This window comes from Lygodium microphyllum, chromosome 29, assembly GCF_053477565.2.
Source record: "Lygodium microphyllum isolate KBCC chromosome 29, Lygodium_microphyllum_v1.1.10, whole genome shotgun sequence".
NCBI classification, from domain to species: domain Eukaryota; kingdom Viridiplantae; phylum Streptophyta; class Polypodiopsida; order Schizaeales; family Lygodiaceae; genus Lygodium; species Lygodium microphyllum.
The window spans coordinates 7,112,030-7,135,328 of record NC_141163.1 but is presented as its reverse complement, the minus strand read 5'-3'; the positions used below and the strand labels follow the sequence as shown (position 1 = coordinate 7,135,328).

General features: G+C 42.0%; 1 protein-coding gene across 3 annotated transcripts in view; it reads right to left on the bottom strand.

Moving 5' to 3' along the window:
- The window catches only part of LOC148010338 (uncharacterized), an 85,735-nt gene that overhangs the window by 59,196 nt on the left and 3,240 nt on the right, over positions 1-23,299 (bottom strand). For all 3 annotated transcript variants that reach the window (XM_087672255.1, XM_087672256.1, XM_087672254.1), the window contains one exon: positions 229-476. In XM_087672255.1, the coding sequence (XP_087528381.1) occupies positions 229-476 (248 nt within the window). The remainder of the gene's footprint in view (positions 1-228; positions 477-23,299) is intronic.

The following is a 23,299-nucleotide window of genomic DNA, read 5'->3' as shown; positions in this document are numbered from 1 at the left end:
TGGTAATTCAGCAACACACTTTGGAGTGAACTTTGAAAAAGAGAAGGATTCCTAAGAGTCAAAACAGGATTAATACTATGGCATGGTAATTCAGTAACACATTTTGGAATCATCCATGCACATGGTTCATTGTGAATATGTGAATTGTTTGCATATTTCAGTCAATTGTTCACTTCACCAGAAAGGACTAAGTAGTAAAAAAAGCAAGCAAAGGATACTGATTCATACCTTGGATTTAGAACGTGTCGAATGTCATCCAATGATGGATCATTGACTTCATAACCATCAGGTAAGCAATACACTTTCTCTGTCAGCAGATTGATGAAGACGTGATGACCCGCCTCAAGACTATGAGTAAAGGCATGAGACTTCCGCCCCCTTCCTTGGAAGTACTTCCCGCATACCAAGCAGGCATAGACATTCAGGTTAGATAAAGATACAGAACAGAACTTTTCAAAGTCAAAATCCAAAACCTGCAAAGCAAGGATGATGTTAGACGATTAATGCACATTCAAAGAACAATAAAGTTCACAAAATAACAGGCTCATCTGCTGTTTTCCCAAATTTAAGGAAAGCAAAACAAAATTACTTCTACATAGCTTTGAATGTATTTGGCCACTGTTTTTTTCAGTCTACATGCACTCACAACAAAATAAGGCAAAGCTCATGCTTCACCAACATATTAACAATGTTAAAAAGTCCTGATTTTGAGAGTTAACCAAAACATAAATTGTCTTTAATGGCCTTGACTTTGTAAGTTATGCTTTAAAGTAATTGAGAAGGTCATGATTCCACTCTCTTATCTCATAACCTAAGTGATGGTGTTGGTTTGAACTTGGTGTGACCCAACTTCTTCAACATCTTACAAAGATGGGAAGACAAGTCGCTCCATCCAAGGAGATCTCTCAAAACATCGCAAACAAGATTCTCGCTGAGATTAGAGGGGGATCTACTAGAGGAGGTGGCATACCTTAACAATCTTGGACATTGGACACCTTGTTAGCCCCAAAAAAGGTGGCCCTTTCGATATTTCTTTAACTTGAATTGCTAATGAATTGAGTACAAGCTGAGATTTCACAATCTCCTTTGCCAATCCAAAATCTCCTTTGTTGTACAAACAATCAGCAAGCAATTTGGGCCAACTGCCCCTTGATTTTCACCTAGGACTTGCTCTAATGGAACCCCAACTAGCAAAATGGTGCCGCATGGATGAAATCCCTCACAATTCCTTGAATTTCAGATGCTAATTTTAGTGCACAATGCCCTTGATTGATGGCACATGTCCCAAGGTGGCTGCAAACCCTAATTTCTGCAGAAATTAAGGGTTCACATTCTCTTGCTATCCGCCAAATCTGGTTGGTGAATATAAAATATATAACAAGGAATGAACATGTGCCATAAAAGGTTCACTCACTAAAGAAGTATGATCAAGAGAAATTTCAGTATGCTATTGATCACAAGTATCAAGAAAATAAAGTCTTGATGTGAGAGTGCCAGTCAATACAATAGAAGAAGGTACTCAATCATCATAAACCGCACACCAAGGGCCATCAAAGAAAACACAAAAGCCAGAAGTAGCAATGGCTGAGATGGAAAGAAGGTCCTTCTTAATGCTTGGCACATAGAGGACATTTTGTAACATCACAGAAGTGCCAGAAATAGTATTAACTTGCATAGTACCAATGCCGCCAATCGCATAAGAGACATTGTTTGCACACGACTATAGCCCCCTTAGGTATATGAGAAATGGATGATAATAATTCTCGACAAGAAGTGATCTGCTTATAAGTACCACTATCGAAATACCAAGTAGAACCCGCATTAGTGATAAAAGAACACGCATCATGTATAGAAGGATACCATTGTTGACCCAAGTGTGAAACGAATTGTGCAATTAATTGATAGAGAATGAAAGATAAAGAATGGATTAATTAACACACAATAACTCAATCGCAAAATGGAAAGCAATATATTAATCAGTGGAGTGAATACAATACCAAATGCAATCAAAAATGAAACCCTAATCCTAATGTCATTTAGAGCCTAGGATACTAGGGGCAACAATTGCATTTAATGACAATTTAAATGCCTAGGGAGCCTGCATCATGAATCAAAGGGCATCTACGCTTAGCCCATGAGATGGCCTACAAATTGCAACCATCTAGAGCACACTAAAGCCGATAACAACTAACAAAGGCTGAACAAGCACAAAATGCATAGTATGAACACACCTAAACTAACTGAGACAAGAAATCCATGCTCTAAATAGAGTTGCCTCCTCTATCAAAACACATGATAGGCATGTCAGAGCCCCTAATGTCCTCATCTGACTCAGACTGAGACTAGTAGGCAAGAGATGACAATGCATGACAAACGGTAGAGGTAACACAACACTTCAGGCATCTAAAGCAGGTCAACACCTTAGAACAGCAAGAAAACTCATGCAAGGGGAAAGAGGAGCAAAAGTTGTTCGCAAACAAGATGGACAACAGGGTGACGGGTAGAAGAGGTAAGGAATCGGCAACTGCAAAGGAAACGCAGCTATGAGGTGTAAAGAAATGCTTAAACACAAAAAACACAAAACCATCATACGATAGAGCACAAGTTAATAACACAAAACACAGTTAGGGTTAGGGCAACTCAAAGAGAATGAACACAGTGAATAATAAAGTGAATGACTACTAAATATACGATGCTAATGCAACATACACAAACACTATGCAATGAATACTAAACCTCGAACTCTCATCTCTCTGAATCAAGGCAGAGATTATGAGTTGGAGAGTGTATCATACTTCAAACACATCCCGAAACACAATAGGGCAGTCTCCATATGTCGAATACCAGCAAATACAGTTGATACAAGTTCCTACAACTGGATTTGATGCAAAGAACAGTATGTAGTGATAAAACAAATGCAAAGAACAGTATATAGTAATAAAACAGATGCAAAACGCAAACAGAAAAGTACCTAGCGACTATGCAAAGGAAAGAAACAGGCAAACACAAGCTAACTGATGTTGGGTGATAGGTGCAAGCTGATGGCAGCAATGCAAATGATGATGATGATTGCTAAAGGAGAGAACATCACTGCAAACGCAAGGTGTAAACACCAAAGACAAGCAGAAAGATGTTGGCAATAGCTCCTATTGATGGGAACATGATACAAATAATGACAATAGTATGTGGATCCCTTATAGCAGCAAATGCAAGCATCTGGTAATGGCAACAGCTCCAAGAGGTAGGCAACATTGAGAAGATGGTAAAAGCGACTGGAATCAAGTGTTGGATGGATGCAGACTACAATGGGAAGCTTTGACCGCAATGTCCTCTGCGAACGAGGTGTGGGCAGCAAAGATACAACTCCTTAAACTTACAAAAACGAGATTAAGGGAGGGTAGTGGACAGCATGCCTATTTATAGAAAGTTTACGAGCACCCAAATTAAGGTTTGGCATGTAGGACATAGTTACTCTCTAAGATCGAGTTTCTCTTTAGAATAATAAGGTTTCTTCATTAGTTAAGTGCGTTTTGGGGTTGTTTAAGTCAGGCTAATGCATTTTTAGCTCGACAATTCCTCCCACGCCCAAAACTGGGCCACGAGAAGTAGGCCAGTGAAGCCCTTCTATTTATTTTTGTTGTGCCCCAAGGCGTCCCTGTTAGCAGTCATGTTTGTCATGCCTTGTCATCTCCTACCTATGAGCCTCGACGAGGACTTTAGGAGCTCTAACCTATCTATCACTTGTTTTGACGGAGGAGATAGCTCATTCTAGAGCACTCAGTTTATTGCATTTCGACACACTTTCTCCTCCAGTTGGGATTTTATGTGCATTTTCCAAGGCAGTTTCTGCATTCTTCAACCTACCTCACCTGCCGGACATTGTGCACCCTTTCCGGGATTTTTCTAAGAATTTTTGGCATTTTTACTAGCATTAAATGCTGGTTGGCCATATTTTTTGCCCTAAATTTCAAGTCAATCGATTTTTGGGATTTTTGGCTATTTACAGTCATTTCCCACTTGGCAATCAATTATCATCTTCCCTCCTTCCTTGGCAGGTGCACGCTCCGACCCCGTCATCTTCCTCCGTCTTTGGTATTGCCGTCATCATCAACCTGATCTAGTGTCCTATTATATGGTTATTCCCTTGAGTCGACACTCTCTAAACTCTATCGACTTTTCTTACGAAGCACAAGAGATCCCCTTGACTCTCCACCTAGCCACACCTAGGAAGTTGCTGGCCAGAACGAAATCGTGACTCCCCCGCTAGCTGCCAAGTTCAGGTGAGTTTTACTGTTTTTAAACTCGCTTACTTCCTAGGCTCCCCTTGACCCCGTTCGGGCACCCAAGGCCCCCGGACAATCATCCCTTGCGCTTGTTTTCCAACAAGTTCCACAATAAATGTAACATTTCCTCTCCCTTAAGAATCAGTTTCATCCTCGAAAACGATACTTGGAAGGTCCAACTGTAAATTGGGAAACCTTTTCCTTAAAGTACTTACTCGTTCCCATGTTGAGCTTTCTTCTGAACAATCTTTCCATTTAACCAAAAATTCTTGATAAATAGTATTTCTTGTTCGTCTGTTACGAACATTTTAAAATTCTTTCTAGTTCATGTGGAATAGATTGGTCATATAATAGCTCCTCAATGTTATCATTTAAGATTAGATTATCCATATCATCCAGCTTCTTTCTTAACTTGCTTACATGGAAAACCGGATGTGTTTTACTACCAGCAGTGTAGTTGGAGCTTGTAAGCCTGTTTCCCCACTCTCTTAAGTATTGTGAAAGGACCACAATACCTAGGTGAAAGCTTTGGGCATCGTCCCATTTTCATGGTTTTAGTTTGTTTAGGCACTTTAAGATAGACCAATTCCCCTTTCTCAAAGGAGATGTCTCTTCGGTGAGAATCTGCATAAGCTCTAGCTCGGTCTTGAGCTTTCTTAATATTTTCTTGAGCAAATTTTAACATACTATTCATATCCTCCAAAAAATCCTTTGCTGCTTGAACCTTTTCCTTATGCAATCCTACTGCATGAGGAGCTCTAGGCCGAAACCCATACATTAGCATAAATGGACCATATCCAATGGAAGAGTGCTTGGCACTATTATATGCAAACTCTGCTATCAGTAAATACTCTTTCCAATTAGTTTGCCTTTTACTTACATATGCTCTCAATATATCTTCAAGGATTTGGTTAACCCTTTCAGTTTACCCATCTGTTTGCGGGTGCTCCACCATGCTCATGCTAAGTTTAGTATCCAATTTCCTAACTACTGCACGCCAAAATTGACTATCAAATTTTCTATCCCAATCAGAAACTATATTTGCCGAAAGGCCATACAATCGGTATACATTCTCTATAAACAATCTAGCCAATTCTGGTGTTTTAAAATCAGTTGAAGTTGGAATAAACCTAGCCATTTTGGTTAACCTATCCACAATCACCCACACAGAGTCGTGTCCCCCTCTGTGTTCTGGGTAATGCGACAATAAAGTCCATGGAGATACTCTCCCATTTTCCCGAAGGAATCTCTAATGGGTGGAAAAGTCCTCCCATTTTCAATCTTTCAGCTTTATTAACCTGTCATTTATTACATTTGACCACATAGTCAAGGACGTCCTTATTCATTCCAGGCCAATAGAACTGTCTTTTAATAAGACTATAAGTCTTATTAACTCCTAGATGTCCCGCACTAGGGGTATCATGACACTCAAAGAGTATCTGGCGCCTTATTTCTTCATCTTTCAGGACACATACCCTACCCTTGTAGAGTAAATACCCATTATCAATGGTAAAATTCTTCCACTTGAATCCCATTTGAGCAACCCCTGATGCTCCATGTCTTTGTTGAACATCCTCAAATGTTCCTTCCTCAGTGGAGGCCCTTACATTTGGATCCCCATTTTCTATTGTTTCCCATATGTTGGAATATGCCAAATCAACCTGGTATTTCCCTTTTAAGGATTCAAGCAAATCGGAAGTGAACTGAGTAAAACTCAATTCATTTATGATAGGCATTCTGTTGAGCACATCAGCCACTGTATTATACTTTCCTTTTCTATACCTTATCTCATAGTCGAACTCTTGGAGGAGTTCGGCCCATCTGGCTTTACACCCTTGTAGATCCGGTTGGTCATTAAGCCACTTAATGCTTTCATGATCCGACAAGATCAAAAGTTTGGCACCGTACAGATAGTGCCTCCATTTCTTCATTGCATGTACTATTGCATACAGCTCCTTCTCATAAACAAAATAATTCCGTTTTGCACGGTCTAATTTCTTGCTTTCAAAAGCAACCGGTCGACCCTCTTGTAATAAGACCGTGTCTATTGCCTTGTCACTGGCATCAGCTTCAACCACGAATGGTTTATTGGGATCCACAATTAATAGTACTAGAGATGTAGCAATAGCTACCTTAAGTTTTTGAAAACTTTCATTTTGCCCTGTTCCCCAATTAAAGCTCTTTCCTTTTCCTTTAAGTTGATCTGTCATTGAAACAGCTAACTTGGCATAATCTCAAATGAATCTACAATAAAATCTAGATAAACCTAGAAAGATCTGCAACTCTTCCAGGTTCCTTGGAGATGGCCATTCAATAATTGCCCTTACTTTTTCTGGATCCATCTTGATTCCCTCTTTCGAGATAATATGCCCCAAATATTTGACCTCTTGTGCGAAGAATTCACATTTAGTTTTCTTCGCATAAAGGGAATGGGTTCTTAACAATTGGAATACTAATCGTAAGTGTTCCAAATGTTCTTCTCTTGATTTACTAAAGATCAAGATATCATCCAAGAAGACTACTACAAAGTGTCCTATATAGGGCCATAACACACTATTCATCAGCTTCATAAAAGTAGCTGGTGCATTAGTGAGGCCAAAAGGCATCACCAAAAAATCATAATGCCCATATCTAGTACGAAATGTTGTCTTAGGAACATCCTGTGCCTTAATTCTTACTTGGTGATAGCCTGATCTTAAGTCAATCTTTGTGAAGAATTTTGCCCCTTGTAATTGATCAAAAAGAACTTCCATTCTGGACATAGGAAACTTATTCTTCACCGTTATCTTAGTAAGTGCTCTATAATCAACACAAAGTCGCATAGAACCATCTTTTTTCTTTACCAATAAAATTGGCAAAGCCCAAGGTGAATTGGCAGGTTGTATAAAGCCTTTATCAAGGTAATCCTTGATTTGTCTTTCGACTTCTTGGTGTTGTGTTTCACTTAGTCTATAAGGTGGTTTAGAAACAGGGTGTGTATCCCTATCTATGTCAATTGGGTGATTTACATCACCCCTATCTAGTGGAAGGCCACTAGGTAAGTCAGATGGAAACACATCTTTAAATTCATCTAACAAACCACTTAATTCATTATTTGCATTCAATTCACAAACGTAAGAAAATTGTTGCTTTATATTACAAAAAGTAAAAGTGTCCTGTACAGGAAGGAACCATAACATATATACCTCACAAGCTTCCTTTTTTATCAGCTTCTGAACTTCAAGGAAACACATCAAAGGGTTATCAGATACTTCATATTCACCTTGAATCACAAAAGTCTTACCTTATGACAAGTGCATAATTTATGAAGTTGTGGGTGGCAGAGTCATCAATCATGACTCTAACCCTCTTTCCAGCTATCAATCCATGCACTCCAACTAAATCATGTGGCCCGAAAGTAGGCTGCCACATAGAAGTTGACATACAACACCTATGTTGTACATCCTTGTCCAAGACCTCTAAAGATTTATACTTTTCATGCCTCTTTAATTCTGGGGTCTGCACTACATGGATTTGTTTCTCTTTTCTCTTGCCCTTGTCCTTATCTTTTTCTTTATCTTCTCCCTTTTTTCTTTGAGGCCAATTCCAAGCAGCATGGTTAGGGGATAGGCAATTGAAACACAGCCTTTCTTTTTGGCCTTATCAAAGTTATCTTGACTTAACTTTGGCCTTACATATTGTTTCTTTTCAAAGGGTAGTTTCTTACCCTTAAGGAATAGCATTTTCCTTTTGGATTTACCTACAAATTTTGAGGCTTCAAATTCCTTAGTCTTGGGCTCCGTATCAGTGAGACTAGTGAGTGCATCTGGACGCGTATAATCTTCATTGATTAATGTAAATTAATTGCCTCTTCAAGCATCTTAGGTGAACTCCTTTTCACTTCCTTTTTACAGGCCTTATCTAGTCCCCTTATGAATCCTCGTCTTTTGAAATATCCATTCCTTCCAATTTGAGGATTATCTCACGATACTCCTCGAGATATATCAGCGAAGGTCTTCCCTTTTGTCTGAAAAAATCCCAATCTTCCCAATTTCTTTCCATTTCATTTTCAGGAAGGAATTCTTTCAAAAAGACTGATTCAAATTGAGCCCAAGTTTCAGGTATTTTATTTGCCTCCTTTAAAGTTCTCCACCATTTATATGCCTTTGGCCCCAAGGTTAAACTAGCCTCCAGCACTTGAAGATGTGGTGGAGTATTCTTTAATTTGTGCAAATCTTCCCATTTTTTTAGGAAGTTAAAAATAGTATCTTTATTTCTGTCTTTTTCCTCCCCATGAAACTGAGGGGGTTTCATATCTTTTAACACTGGGTTATCCCTCAACTTTTGGTGGGGTTCCCTAGGGTCTCGCATAGTCACATCTAGATCTTTCAATAAAGATGGAATATTTAAGGTCTCTACCTTACCTTTATCCCTTTCTAGTAATAAGGCTAATTGAGATTTTATTTTGGTGAGTGCTTGAGTTAGCAGCTCCATTTGAACCCCCTGTGCTTGCACACGAGCAATTAGATCATCAAATTGTTCTCATGTAGCAAAAAATTCTTCCCAGTGTTCTTATTGTATTTCCATTTCATGGAAGATCCACCAGAGGGTGGTCCCCGGAACTAGAGCCTTCGGTTACCCCCTCTCTCTTGGTTACCCCCTCTCTCTCTTTCCCCTCCATCTATACACTGGAATTGAAAAGAAAATATAAAAAATTTGCAAACAAAGATGAGGTACTTCCTTGATTACAAAGGTAGATCAGATGTCGATGGTCTTTATAGTTCAATGGTAGAAAAACGTGAGGAACAGTGCGGCTTTCCTCCAATCTGTAGTGGTTGTGTGCAAGTCACGTAGGAACAAAGCCTGTCGGCCAGTGTGAACAACCCAATCATGTTTTTTGCCAAGAGAGAAAAAACGCCCCTGGCCACATTTACAGGGTCGCCTGAAGAGGAGACGGACAAAAAATTAAAAACGCTACTAGCCACGTTTTGAAACGCCACTAGCCACATTTACGAGGTCGCCTGAGGAGAAAACGGGCAACGGCCCAAACAAATTACGGGTCCGACTTTAAATCGCGAGTCGCAAACCCAAACTTTCTGTGCGTTGCGCAGCTAGGCGAGAGGTGGCCGAGTAGTAGTTCACGTAACCCCGCTTCAGATCGCGTAGCTCTAATACCAGTATTATATGGTTATTTCCTTGTGTCGACACTCTCTGAACTCTATCGACTTTTCTTACGAAGCACGAGAGATCCCCTCGACTCTCCACCCAACCACACCTAGAAAGTTGCTGGCCAGAATGAAATCGTGACTCCCCCGCCAGCCGTCAACTTCAGGTGAGTTTTACTATTTTTAAACCCACTTACTTCCTAGGCTTTCCTTGACCCCGTTCGAGTGTCCAAGGCCCCCAGACGGTCATCCCTCGCGCTTGTTTCCCAACAAGTTACACAATAAATATAACATGTCCTCACTAACGCTATGGGCTACATGCAAGGACTAATCAGTCTTTCTGTATTCAACATTTGTTCCTTGTTCAATACAAGTTTCTTTTCTTCTTCTCTTACAGATTGACTCTCTCTTCCTGTAATCGAGTTCCTTCTTCCGTTGCACACTCTCATAGTCCCAACCCCAAAGCAACCAAGGCATCAAGCAAAGGGTGCATATCGACTGCCCAATGACCTACCAAGACTACAAAGGCGATGATTATCTTACTAAGAAATCCCAAGTGATCACTCCAAAGAAGCCAAGGCATCAGACCAAGGATGCTCGTCAATTGTCTAGGGGCCTATCAAGCCTTGCAAAGATGGATAAAATCAACAATGAACCTCTCTTTTTTTTAGGGCCTTGTTCTAGTGCAGCACAAGATCTAGTACTAAGTGAGGGTTTCAAATCAGTATTTGTCCCAATGAGTCATTGTGCCCTAAGGTACAAGAAATAAGGATGGGTACTTCACTACCTTCATAAAACAAGCAAAACTAGTCCACACACAACTAAGGCAGGCACATAAGAATTACCTAAGGGTAGGTGTGTGCCAATCATATGGAGAATATGTGAAAAGACGAGCAATACAGCACGTAAGCAAGAAAAACAAGCAATGTCACCATACAAACAAAAGAAAAAACTGCATTTGAGAAATGTACAATGCCAAGAGTATGATGGATCCAAAGTCAACCACTCCAAGAGTAACCAAAAAGAAATAAAGGTGCGCAAATGCATGTTTACATGAACACAATACCAATGCATAGTGTAATACAAAGAAAGATGTAAGTTTGCATACTCATGCAGAATGCAATGCAACGATGCCACTTAGACGGTACCCTCGCAAGAGAATTGTTCACTTACACAAGAGCCCTTTTACAATCATGTCATCCTGACAGTGCAGATGAAGTTACAAATGTCCATAACGTACATTACAAAGTAAATAAGTATCTGATATAAGTATCATCATTGTCACTATCAAGAGAAGGAAACCACCCTCTCTCAAATTGGAAGACGAGGCAAGAGAAGCAACCTCTCCTCGTCAATTTGAAAAAGTAGAGGAGAGTGTACCCAAGCCAATCCAAGATAAAAGGTACTATAGAACTGCCCTATTAACCACCTCAATCAAAATATCTGAAAATTTGTCACTCAAAGACGCAAACTCTCTAGGCAAATAGTACCTAGCTCAATCCACTCTGTGTGAAGTGAAAGTGAACCACTACGTGCCGTGTCTGAGGTATGATGGTCAAAATGCTTGCAAGGGCAATGGCACTCTGGTTGTCCCAGTAGACAATTGTAGGCCTATCACAAGAAAATTAAAGCCCAACTAGTAAGTTCCTTAGATAGATGGTCTCAATGATACCATTGACGAGAGCATGATACTCAACCTTGGTCATGGAAGCCATTGTCTCCTACTTACAGCTAGCCCAAGAGATAGGTACTATGCCCAAGGTAAAAAGAGAGCCGCCATGGAAACACCAGTTGTCAGGATCTCTCACCTAGTCAAAATCAATGCACCTCCTACACTCATAAACCATAACCATAAGTGAGTCCATAATTATAAGTACACCTTAAATATCTTAACATGTAAAGACAAGCAATCCAATGAGACATCCTAGGTACATTGAAATATTGACTAAGCAAACTAATTGAGTATGCAAGATCTGGCCTGGTATGTATCAACCAAGTAGCTTCTCTACAACAAAGCAATAAGTGTGAGCATCAAAAGGCTGACCCGAGGTATCCTTATACAAATGGATACTGGGATCAAGAGGGATGGCCACTCGCCGTGTCTGATCGGTACAATATTGTTCCACCAACTTTACACGGCGTACTTCTACTATGACATAAAGATACTTCCCTTAGACCGAACAATCTCCATCCCCAAGAAATAAGACAATAAACCTAAGTCCATAATCTCAAATGTAGTATAAAGCTTTATCTTGATTTTTGCTATAGCAACAGAATCTAAGCAAGTGACAAGTGTGTCATCAACGTATAATAGGATATAGCTGACCCCCGCGCTTGTGGTGCGCACATATAGATTTGGATCATAGAGAGTAGAATGGTATTCGAACTTGTCCATCCTGAGGTACCAAGATCTCGGCACTTGCTTCACACTTATCTAAAGTACCGTCTACCTTTAGCTTAGTCCTAAAGATCCGCTTTGTCTTGATAACCAACTTGTGACAAGGATAATTCACCAGGGTCCAAGTCCCATTTCACTCAATACTATCCATTTCCTTTTCCATGGCCTCACGCCACAGAGGGTCCTAGAAAGCCTCTTGCGACTATCAAACTCGGAATACATAATATCAACAGATATAAACAGCGATGCATATGAAGCCTGAGAGGCGAGCTGAGTAGACCCTCTAGAACTCTCCCAAGTGTAATCCGATGAAGGGATCCCTGAATCCCGCATAGTCTACTAGTACCATCAAGATATCGAGTCTCGCTGAGGGGGCCAAGGAGCTGAAGTGTCTGCACGAAGGTCAAGAGCCGACGTAGACTCAGCTCAAAAGGCATGATCTCGTACTATGAGCAAAGGTGAGGACGCAGAGTCCGATGCAAAAGACTGCACAATGTCTCTCTCATCAAAGACAATATCCCTCCTAACAATCACCTTGTTAGTCCAAGGATCGAGCAAATGGTAGGCTTTCGTTTCAAATAAATAGCCCACGAAGATCAAGAGATTGGCTCGAGAGGTGAGCTTTCCTATCTTGTCATCAAGGGTGTGCATATAAGCATGACTACCGAAGACTTTGAAGTAAGAAACAATAGGTTGACAACCAAAAAATGTCTCATATCTAGTCTTTTTAGGAACCGCCACAATCAAACATCGATAAAGGATGTCAAGGTTGCCAAGTACGAAATGTACGATATGGTACAATACTAATTGGTACCTTGGGATTTTATAAGGTACAGTATGATATTAGTACTAAAAAAAAAAACAAAAGCTTTATTATTTTGGATTACAAATAATAGAACACATGTTTAGAGCTCAAATAGCAATGTCACTTGAGTTAATAGAATGAATACATAAGGATAACAAGGCAAAAGCTCATGCACAATGCACTATTAGAGGACAAATGGGAGTATATATGTAATACATCATACAACAAAGCAAAGTGTAGCGTGGATGGACAAAGAGGCTCTTCATTCTTTTGTGAGTCACACACACACACACACACATACAGTTGGCAGTTTGGAGGGAAAGGGGTGGAGAGAGAGAGGAGAGGGGAATACGCTTGGAATTGCATATTCATCTTAGAAGTTGGGAGACTAAGAGAGGCTTGAAATTATGATAATAAACATAAGGCTTGTGAGTTGGAGAATATTGTATGGTCTAGTCTTCATAGACCAAAGTAACCTGTTTTTTTGTACGAATTGATACGGATACGTACCATACAGTACAATACGAACCTTACGGAATGAACTAGTCCATATATAGTACGAATGCAACTATGAAGGATATACACCGAAGTGTTCACAGCATAAAGCATACCATATTTATGACTATCCGGTTTCTACACTCTACGACTCCATTCTATACAAGGGAGTTGGTAGAGGTGGGCTAGCGCGCAATGTCCTACTCCTATAGAAACTAAGAGAACTTGTGGGAAGTAAACTCGCCACCAAAATCACTCCTCGTATTATCCATACTAGTTTGGTTATGAACTGGCTGCACCCAAGCACTAAAATAAGTGAAGGCATCTGACTTGTGCTTGAAAAAGTACACCTACATGTACCTAGAGAAATCATCCACTATCAAAAATAAGTACAATGCCCCATTCAAGGCAATAATGGATATGGGACCATAAAGATCTACATGAGTGAGCCCAAGAGGTTTCGCAATAAGGATGGTAGACAATTGAGGAAAGGGTATAGGATGCTACTTACCTAGTTGGCATGCTTTACAAACCTCTCAAGATAGTTTTAGGCATGGAAGGCCCTCAACTATCCCTTACTACGACAGCTCATAAAGAAAATCATAGTCAAGATATTGTCAAAAGATGACGTACCAGCGAGACAGTAGGGTTTGCGAGGAGGAACACGAAGTGAACTCGACAAACATGGAGAAGAGAAGAGAAGAGAGAAGAAACTCTGATGAATGGAATGATGAAGATCTGAATCATGGAGTGAATGTGATACAAGGGACCAAGGGTGTCGTAGCACAAGGAAGATGATGATGATAGCCACGAACCACGAACTGCAATGTCCTCCTAAAGGGGTGTGAGGGTAGAGGAGAGGTTGGAGAGAAGAGGTGACGGACTGAATGAATCAGCCGTTAGGAATGAATGAGAGAGTGGCCTATAAATAGGCACAATCAGTCTAGGATGGCGCTCCTTTTTGGGGCTGCAAACCCTAAACGCAAAATGCAAAAACGCAAACTACGGGTGAAGGGTGAAGGGTTTCTCAACATTCCCTCTCAAGCCCAAAAAGGAGAACAAGAGAAGCGTGAGGTGGAGATGCAATGCTACATGCTGAAGAATGCTCATGCAGCAAGTGCCACTTGGAGAGTGTACCTCATGGGGAAATTGTTCACTTGCCCAAGCGCCCTAGGACATAGATGATGACAGCATGCAATGCATAGAAGGAATGTTGGACTTTGTGTGGTGTCGAGAACCATAAGGATATGCCCGTACTCGATCTCGGGAGGTGGCTCCATACTGACCAAGGGATGAATGAAAGAAGAAGAGGAGAAAGAAGATGTAGAGGATCTCGAAGATCCAAGATTTCCACCAGAAAGGGAACCTGCAGTAAAGAACAGTAGATAGAGTGAACTAGAGAACCCGAAACTCAACCTCGGGAGAGAAGCCACTAGCTCCGTGCATCCATGATGGAAGGAATACGAAGGCCTCATCACCAAGTCACGGCTGAACCTCCGAGGTCCCGATCTAGGTGGTACCTGAAGATCCTGGGTATCAGGAGAAGAGATGACTGGTCAAAGACAGCCACCCCAAGAAAGTAGAGGATGGGTGAAGAACTTCATGTGGAGTAGGTTCCCCCTTTGAGATGGGAGGTGGAGGGGCCCCCGCTGAAGTCGAAGAAGAAGTAGATGCCCCCTCTGAGGGCAAAGAAATAACATCCCCCTCTGAAGTAGATAGGGAATCCAAAAACTCATGGATCACGGACTCCGAAATGTTTGATGACGAAGGACGTACCGCCGGTCGTGCCAAAGAAGGTATCTGGGGCACCGAAGAGTTCCCAAAGGTAGCCTCTCGAACTTGAGTAGTCGAGGGTGGGGAAGAGTGCGGCTTAGAATGAGCAAGAGGTGGACAACAATCGTTGTCTCTTAGTGGAGCGGATTGGGTAGCTGAAGAAGAGGAAGGAGTCAAGCAACCACTGTCTCTCAAAGGAGCGGACTGATGAGGAGACGGTATCAAACAATCACTATCTCTCGATGGAGCGGACTGCAGATCCGTAGGTCGTGGAAGCCACTCTACCTGAAAATAAGTGGGAGAAGACTGTCGCTGGCATTGCGACAATCTCCAAGAGGTCCTAGCGCCAACCGATCCTCCATGTGCTCGAAAGGACTTAGTGCGCATCGGATGCGTCTTATTGCCTTGAGCATAGTACGCTGATAGCCGATGCAGAACAATCTTTGTGGCCCAGAAAGGAGAGGTGGCACAAGGAGTGCCTGTTGGAGGACGCATAGCAAGGGTCGAAGTCGGCATGCATTGGTGGTGTATCTGGTGATACCACAATAGGAGTGCCCAATAGTCTAGTCATCTGTTGGTAAAGAAGCCATGGATACCAGTGTGCCTTGCTGAAGAAGGAAGAGGTCAGCCACCATGAACCATGAACGGCAATGTCCACCTCAAGGGGTGTAAGGGTAGTGTGAAGCACGAACCGCAATGTCCGCCTCAAGGGGTGGGAGGGTAGTGGAAGGGCTGGAAGTCAGCTGCCAGTGGGAGGAGAATGCAACCAACAATAAGAGATTGAATCAATAGAAAAACGCAGGTGAGAAGAGAGAAAGACTAAAAACGCAGTCAACAGGACTGTGATAACATGGCAAGCTATACGGCAACAGGTCTCCATAGGAACAGCAGTCGCCTGGCTGGAATCAACTCCAAACTGTGTCAAGAGGGCTGGAAATCAGGCACCAACTGATGGAGACAGCAATGGATAGCTTCGGCTGAGATGTCCTCCGTGAACAGGGTGTGGGCAGCAAGCTGAAACACCTAAAGTCTGCAAAAACGAGATTTTGATGCAGCGGAAGAAGAAGAGAAGTAGATGCCAAACCTGCCACCGGTCTTTGCCTTCACTGGAGTGGAGGATCTTCACTGCTAGGTGAGCAGATCCAACCTGATACCATGTCAAAAGATGACATACCAGCAAGATAGTAGTTTGAGGGGAGGAACACAGAGTGAACTCGGCAAACATGGAGAAGAGAAGAGAAGAGAGAAGAAACTCTTATGAATGGAATGATGACGATCTGAATCATGGAGTGAATGTGATACAAGGGACCAAGGGTGCCGTAGCACAAGAAAGATGATGATGGACAACCACAAACCACGAACCACGAACCACAATGTTCTCCTGAAGGGGTGTGAGGGTAGTGGAGAGGCTGGAGAAAAGAGGTGACATATTGAATGAATCAACTGTTAGGAATGAATGAGAGAGTGGCCTATAAATAGGCACAGTCAGTCTAGGATAGCGCTCCTTTTTGGGGCTACAAACCCTAACGCAAAACGCAGAAACACAAAAACGCAAACTACGGGTGAAAGATGAAGGGTTTCTCAACAGATATCCCAAGCAAAAATGCCAAAGATACTCAGAGTCCTTAGGCTCCGATGTGGTAGACAAGGCCTAGAAGCAATGGAACTTTGAGTCAGCAAAGCAGTCGGCTCGATAAGAAAATGGGTCGTGTGGTAAAGGCCATTACGTTGTGCCTTGCCTAAGCAATCACTAAATCAGATTAAGAGTCTAAGACCTCAACTGTGATTGCTGTGAAGAAGACTGCTCGCCCCAATTGGCAAAGCTACTGAATAAACAAGAAGTTCACCCCAAGCTGGGAAACATGATAGACATCATCCAACGAAGCCAGATATTGACCCTAGTAAATAGCAAAACTGATGTGACCCTAGGTCTAAATCTTGACTGAGGAGTTATTTCCTACACAAACTCTCCCGACTATAGGGGCTCAGAAAATGAAAATATCCTCTATAGGAGTCATGCGATGAGTGGCTACACTATCCACAAGCCGAACAAGTATTGATGTGCTCGACCAGTGGGCCTCTGCAGTTACCTTGTCGAGAGGCAACTTGCAGATGTGAATAAGACTCGCACCCAATGTCTCTAAGGAAGCAATATGGGCCTTTGCAAACCAATCTGGCAAACCCTCTAGAGTTGAGAAGTTTGCCGACTGCAATGGCTAACCGGTGGCAGTGTGGGTCTCACCTCACTATTGCCCCTACTAGAGGTTACCACCAACCTGCTTCCCTTGCTGGGGGTTACTTGATTGGGTTGCAGGGGTCTGATTCTTGGATTTTGGTTGTCCGCTTACCTTAGATCAACACTCATTTGTTAGTAGATTCGTTAGCTCAAGTGTGAGTTTGCGCTGCAGAGGCTACAGCATTTTATGTAGTATTTATTTGGCATTTTTTGGTGCCCTTTTTTAGGACTAGGGAGCATTTAATGCTGGTCAACTGCATTTATTGCTCCCCCATTTTATGCCTATATATTGTTGGGCTCCTCCTCCTCTTTGTGTACTTCAGCCATCATTTGTGGATTCTTCTAGGGAGAAAGGAGCCAATGCCAGGGTGCCCACACAGCCAGTGACTCACTGTTGTATGCTACTATCTCGTGTTCAATATGGATTCCATTTCCCCAGCATACATCTGAGTTCTCATCTATATGTGTGTTCATTCATTTATTCTTTCTCTTGTCTTGTGTTTCAGCAGTTTATTTCAGCATGTTGTTTATGCTTCCATTGCTACACCACTTCTGACATGGTATCAGTTTTCAGGATTTGTATTTCTGTTGTGTTTTATTGCTGATTTCAGGACTGATTTACCCCTCTACTGCCCGAGCGACTGCTGTCAACCTGATTGCGACCCACTTTTGGCTTCCATACTCTGCATTTAATCAGCATATGCATCACCTGCCTATCCAATACCTCCTACTGCCTGTGTTTTCCTCATCAGGCTGCTGGCGACAATTCCCTACACCTGTTTAGGCAGTGTGCAGCCTGCGTTTTGCTATTTACAGCACTATTTTGGGCTGGCAACTAGCAGAACAGGCCGTTTTTGCTGTTTCTAGTAGATTTCAACTGATTTTTTGACTTTGTGCAGCAGATTTTGGCTTATTTTGATCAGTTTTTAGGTTATAGTGCATGTGAACTCTTGCTTTTTGCAGTCTGTGCTCGTGGTTTGGTTGTGTTCCCTCTCCCAATCCCTTCTTTTGCCTACTTTTTTGAATCCTCTCCAAATGGCTCCTCCATGCACCTCCATTGATGACAAGTTCCATGGGCCTAACTATTACACGTGGAGTGCGGTGATGAAGGCTTGGTTTATATAGAAGCGGTTATGGTACATGGTTGGTGGAGCTATGGCACGTCCTCAACAACCTTCTGTTCCATCTGATTTTGATGAAGACAACCATGAGGAGGCTGTGCTTACATGGGATTCGGATGATGCCCGTGCTTATTCGGCATTACTTTGGTGTATTTCCAAAGAAGTCCTGCCGTCGGTCACCTCCTGTACGATAGCTTCCAATATATGGTCAAAATTACAGTTGATGTACGTGGCTCCTTCCACCATGAGGGATGTTACTCTCTACGGACAGCTCCAGCAACTAAAGTTTGAATCCACAGATATGATTCAACCTTTCTACTTCGTGTTACCCCACTCCAGGACCAGCTTTGCACTATGCAGTCTGCTCTATCAGAGGCACATCTTGTTGATACGGTACTCTACAAGCTTCCTCAGGAGTTTGATGGAGTGGCGAAAGCTTTACGAGCGCAGACATCTACGACTCCTGTCAATTTTCTTCACATGTCCTCCATGCTACTTGAGCATGAGGCTACTTTGCGACTACAGGGGAGACTTCCATCACATTATGGAGGTTCAGGTGAGGCTCTTGCAGTTTTAGAGAGGGGTTCAAAGATGAAGAAGTCGAAGGCCCAATATTATCATTGTGGCAAGAAAGATCATTTAAGGAAGGACTACAAAGAGTTAGCGGCTTTCTGGAAGAAAAAGGTGCAAAAGATGAAGTAGGATGCGGACTCCTCTGACGAGTCATCCTCTGCCTCAGATTCTGATTCTGATCCTCCAACCAAGGCAAAGTCCAAGGCACGGAAGGGATCCTCTTCTTCGGATCGTGGAAAGGGCTTAGTGGTCCTTTCCTCAGCTGCTTTCTAGTGGTAGTGATGCGGACATCCCTCATGACTCTCCAATGCCAGAGAGAGAATGAGAGGGTGGTGAGATGGGGCAGTTGTGCCTCATCTATATGTCTATACAAATGCAGAGGATCTAGAGAGGGACATCCCTGATGCATCAACCGAAGTCTGGCAAGTACAAATCCTGGAGCTAGGATTGACATCCAGGTTCATGATAGGTTGGTTACTTAACAGACAGCGGGAGGTTTTCATCTAGAGCCCACATGAGGGGACACTTTGGCAATTCTAGCCAAAGGCGGGGATTCCATGGTCACATGTTCAGAGACATGTTTGGCAGATTGGTCTTGTATGTCCTGCATGACATAGGTGACATAACACAAAGAGCTGCTATGATTCTTCTCTATTTTCAGGTGGTGCTGTTATGATCGACATCAACGTCAGATACTCTCCGAGGCATCTTGGTGGTGGGTTGGCCACTCACTGCTTGGATATCCATGGTTCTTCTGGTGGTTCTATGTTGTATAGTTTATGATTCCCCATCATTGTACTATTGTATTGTATCAGATCACCCCTGATCTGAGAGAGGGTATTAGCAAATTAGTCAGCTCAGGTGTGATTCTGTGCTGCAGAGACTGTCACAAGACTGTGACAACTATTACCTTTTTGTTGATTTCTTTATTACATATTTTATTTGGTTTTTCTTTCTGGAAGGATCCCTCTTGAAATCTAAACGCCTGAGTTGCATGGCCAGTATGTGAAACGGACAGGAATATCCAGTGAGTCAAGACTGGACAGTTAAAGTCCAATATAAGTCTGGAAGAGACTGATGGCACTATAGATTGACAAGCCTGGAAGAGACTTGTGAAAATGTATATGGACAAGTGTGTTGAAGAACTAGCCTGGAAGAGACTAGTTCAAAGTGAAGATGGACAAATCTTCAAGAGATTAGTCCATGTGGAGTCATCAGTGGAAATTCACTTTCAGTTGAGCTACATTGTAAATTTGGATGTAGCCATAGTCTGCAAAGATAGTCAGAAGACTAGTGGGATGCAATGGAAGCAACTCCTAAAATTTAGGGAATTACTATTTTTGGACCTCAGAATCTGTTCGTGTCATTATCTTCGTTTTTGTACGAGGATTAATCCTCTGATCTGTGCCAAGGTCAAATTTTGAACCGAGGATGGAGAATTTTAGACCAAAAGGTTTAAACAGGAAAATTGTTACATGTATGCCATGTGTCACAACTTGGGCATAAATTCCCAAAAGAGAGAGAGAGAGCAGCACAAAAACGAGTTTCAATGCATGGGAGGCTCATTTTTTGTGAAAGGGAGATGGATTGCTGCAGATGGAGAGCTCTTGAGAGCTAGTCTACCTTGTCTATGATGCACAGAGGGCTGACCTTGCTTCCTACTCTCTCTCTCTCTCTCTCTCTCTCTCTCTCTCTCTCTCTCCCCCTGACAGTATGGTTATGCTGCAGAATCAAGGGCCTTTCTTCTGATTCAGGTACAGCTGTGTGGGATTATGCTATCTTTGCATGAGGCAAGAGCCTCCTTTCTTTAGGAACAGGAGCAGTTGTTTGCAGTTCCCAGCAAGGACAAGTGAGGGTGGTAACCTTACCAAGTGTCTGAAACAGCACTGAATCAGTACAGATTTTGGACTGTTCAAAGGGTAATTCAGAGCCCAATTGATGTCAGAATCAAGGGGCACTTGGCACAGATTTTGATGAACAGTTCAGGGATCAATATGAGCTGAAAACAGGGTTCAGAACAGGTCTGAACCAGTAATTACAATGAGCTGAACAGTACAGGGAACAGTATGAGCTGAAAACAGGTTTCAGAACAGGTCTGAACCAGTAATTACAGCAGACTGAAATGGTCAATTCTGCACTCCAACCAGAAGTTTCAGACTTGAGAACAGTTTCCCCTCCTGATCAGCTTGATTTGGGTCAGTAATTGTACTGTTATGCTGTCAAATTTCACCCAAAATAGGTGAAAGACAGCCCATTGTACTTTTTCTATTTAAAAATAAAGAAATACCGCAAGGGGCGCCTGACTTAGGGGCCAACAGGGTGTCTATGTGGCAACAGGAGCATTCTAGCTTCCTCTATTTCTTCTTGATTTTGTGTCTTTAAGTTCAGGTAATGTGGGTGACTGTTAATTGGATGAAAGCATTTATATATTTTGGTTGTACACTACCGCCCTTCCCAGTGAACAGGCCGGTTACAGAGGCTACAGCATTTTATATAGTATTTATTTGGCATTTTTCGGTGCCCTTTTTTAGGGCTAGGGAGCATTTAATGCTGGTCGAATAGCACTAAATGCTGGCCGACTGCATTTATTGCTCCCCCCATTTTACACCTGTATATTGATGTACTGCTCCTTGTCTTTGTGTACCTCAGCCATCATTTGTGGATTCTTCTAGGGAGAGAGAAGCCAGTGCCAGGGTGCCCACACAGCCAGTGACTCACTGTTGTATGCTGCTGTCTCGTGTTCAATATGGATTCCGTTTCCCGCGCATACATCTGAGTTCTCATCTGTATTTGTGTTCATTCATTCATTCTTTCTCTTGTCTTGTGTTTCAGCAGTTTATCTCAGCATGTTGTTTATGCTTCCATTGCTGCACCACTTCTAACATCATTGTCATAATGGCTTGGTGACTTTTGACAATGTTGACAATACCTATTCTTCTTAGATACATTATGCCATCCAAGTTTGAGAATTTGATTGTGTGGTAGGATTCGATAGCCGTGTCGTGATTTTAATTTTGATTTGAAATTTGTTTGCCATTGCCTTGCTAGCCCTTCTCAGAAGATGCAACAAGAGCCCCCTCTATCGAGGACGTCTTATGACACAGTAGTTGATACTAAAACTCGTAAAATGTGGACATTTGCGGTTATGAAATCACTTGCTACACAGAGTGAATATATTTTTGTGGCAACTTGTTAAGGAACAAAGGAACCTAATCGTCAAAGGACTTAAGGGCCCCAATGATTGAGAACTCAGCAAGAAGACGCCGAAGTCATCCTTGTCTGTGATTTTAAAGTTTTGGAGCTCATAATCCAAATTGATACAACAGGTCCTATTCCAAGCCGCATAACGGTCAAAGTCAAGTGTAGCCAACGCTCGAATGCTAAGCCAAAATGTTGAAGCTAATAATGGAACTCAAGTAAAAAGTCCTGCATAAGCTAACAATAGTGGAGGCTTTAAGAACCTTCCATGAGCGGACAACCTCGTATGAAACAAGAGCAAGATCCGGTTAGGGTTCCATCTCTTGCACTAAATCCCATAGGTTCTGAGAGTCTAAGACATGCCTCATCAAGTTAGACTGAGTAGAGAAGTTTCACCCACTGAAACGAGTCTTGTTATTAAAAACATGCTTGGCAAATGAGGAGCTAGAACCATGACATGTCTGTGAAAGTGGATAGGTAGAGTAGGATGGAGGAAAAGGTGTTGATGGTGGTGGTGGTGAAGGAGAAGGAGGAGTTGGTAAATGGTAGACGAAAATAGGTTGCTGATGTCCAATAAGTACTGATTAATATAGAGATGTCGAAACCAACATAGTTCCATACAGCACTGAAGGTAAAGGTGAAGGTGAAGGAACTAGGATACGATAGCCCTATCCAAATGTCGGCTAGGGCATAACATAATGACCAGATGATCCACTAGGTAATGTCATAGAAGCAAACTGTGGTGCCAAATGACCCACACTAGAGTATATTTGGGATGCACTTCCAAAGGGATAATCTGAAAGTGTGTGGGAGGTCTAATCTCCATCATCAATGCACTAAATAGAAACGAGTATGTAGAGGTCCTAAAGGTTGTGCTGAAGTGTGTAGAACCAATGTGATGTATAGTGTTAAATGTGGTACACTTAATGAAAGTGGAAAGGAAGGTGTAACATAAGATGGGTGAAAGCACAAATGGATTAATAATTGCTATTGTTATGAAAAACATGATTAGTTCCTTTTGTCCATTAAATGCATTAATTTGAGAATTGCATGAACATGAATGTACTCCAAATTGACCATGAGAAACAAAATTTCTTTTAGCTTCTTACCTAGTTTTGAGTTCATAAAGAAATACATATCTTCCTCATTATTCAAAAACCAAAGATTATTTTGAATAGTCCCTTCTTCATGAGCATCTCCGAATCCAACAAAAAAACACAAAATCAATTAGCATAGAATCTGACATGAGAGGATTCATACCTAGCATTAGAGA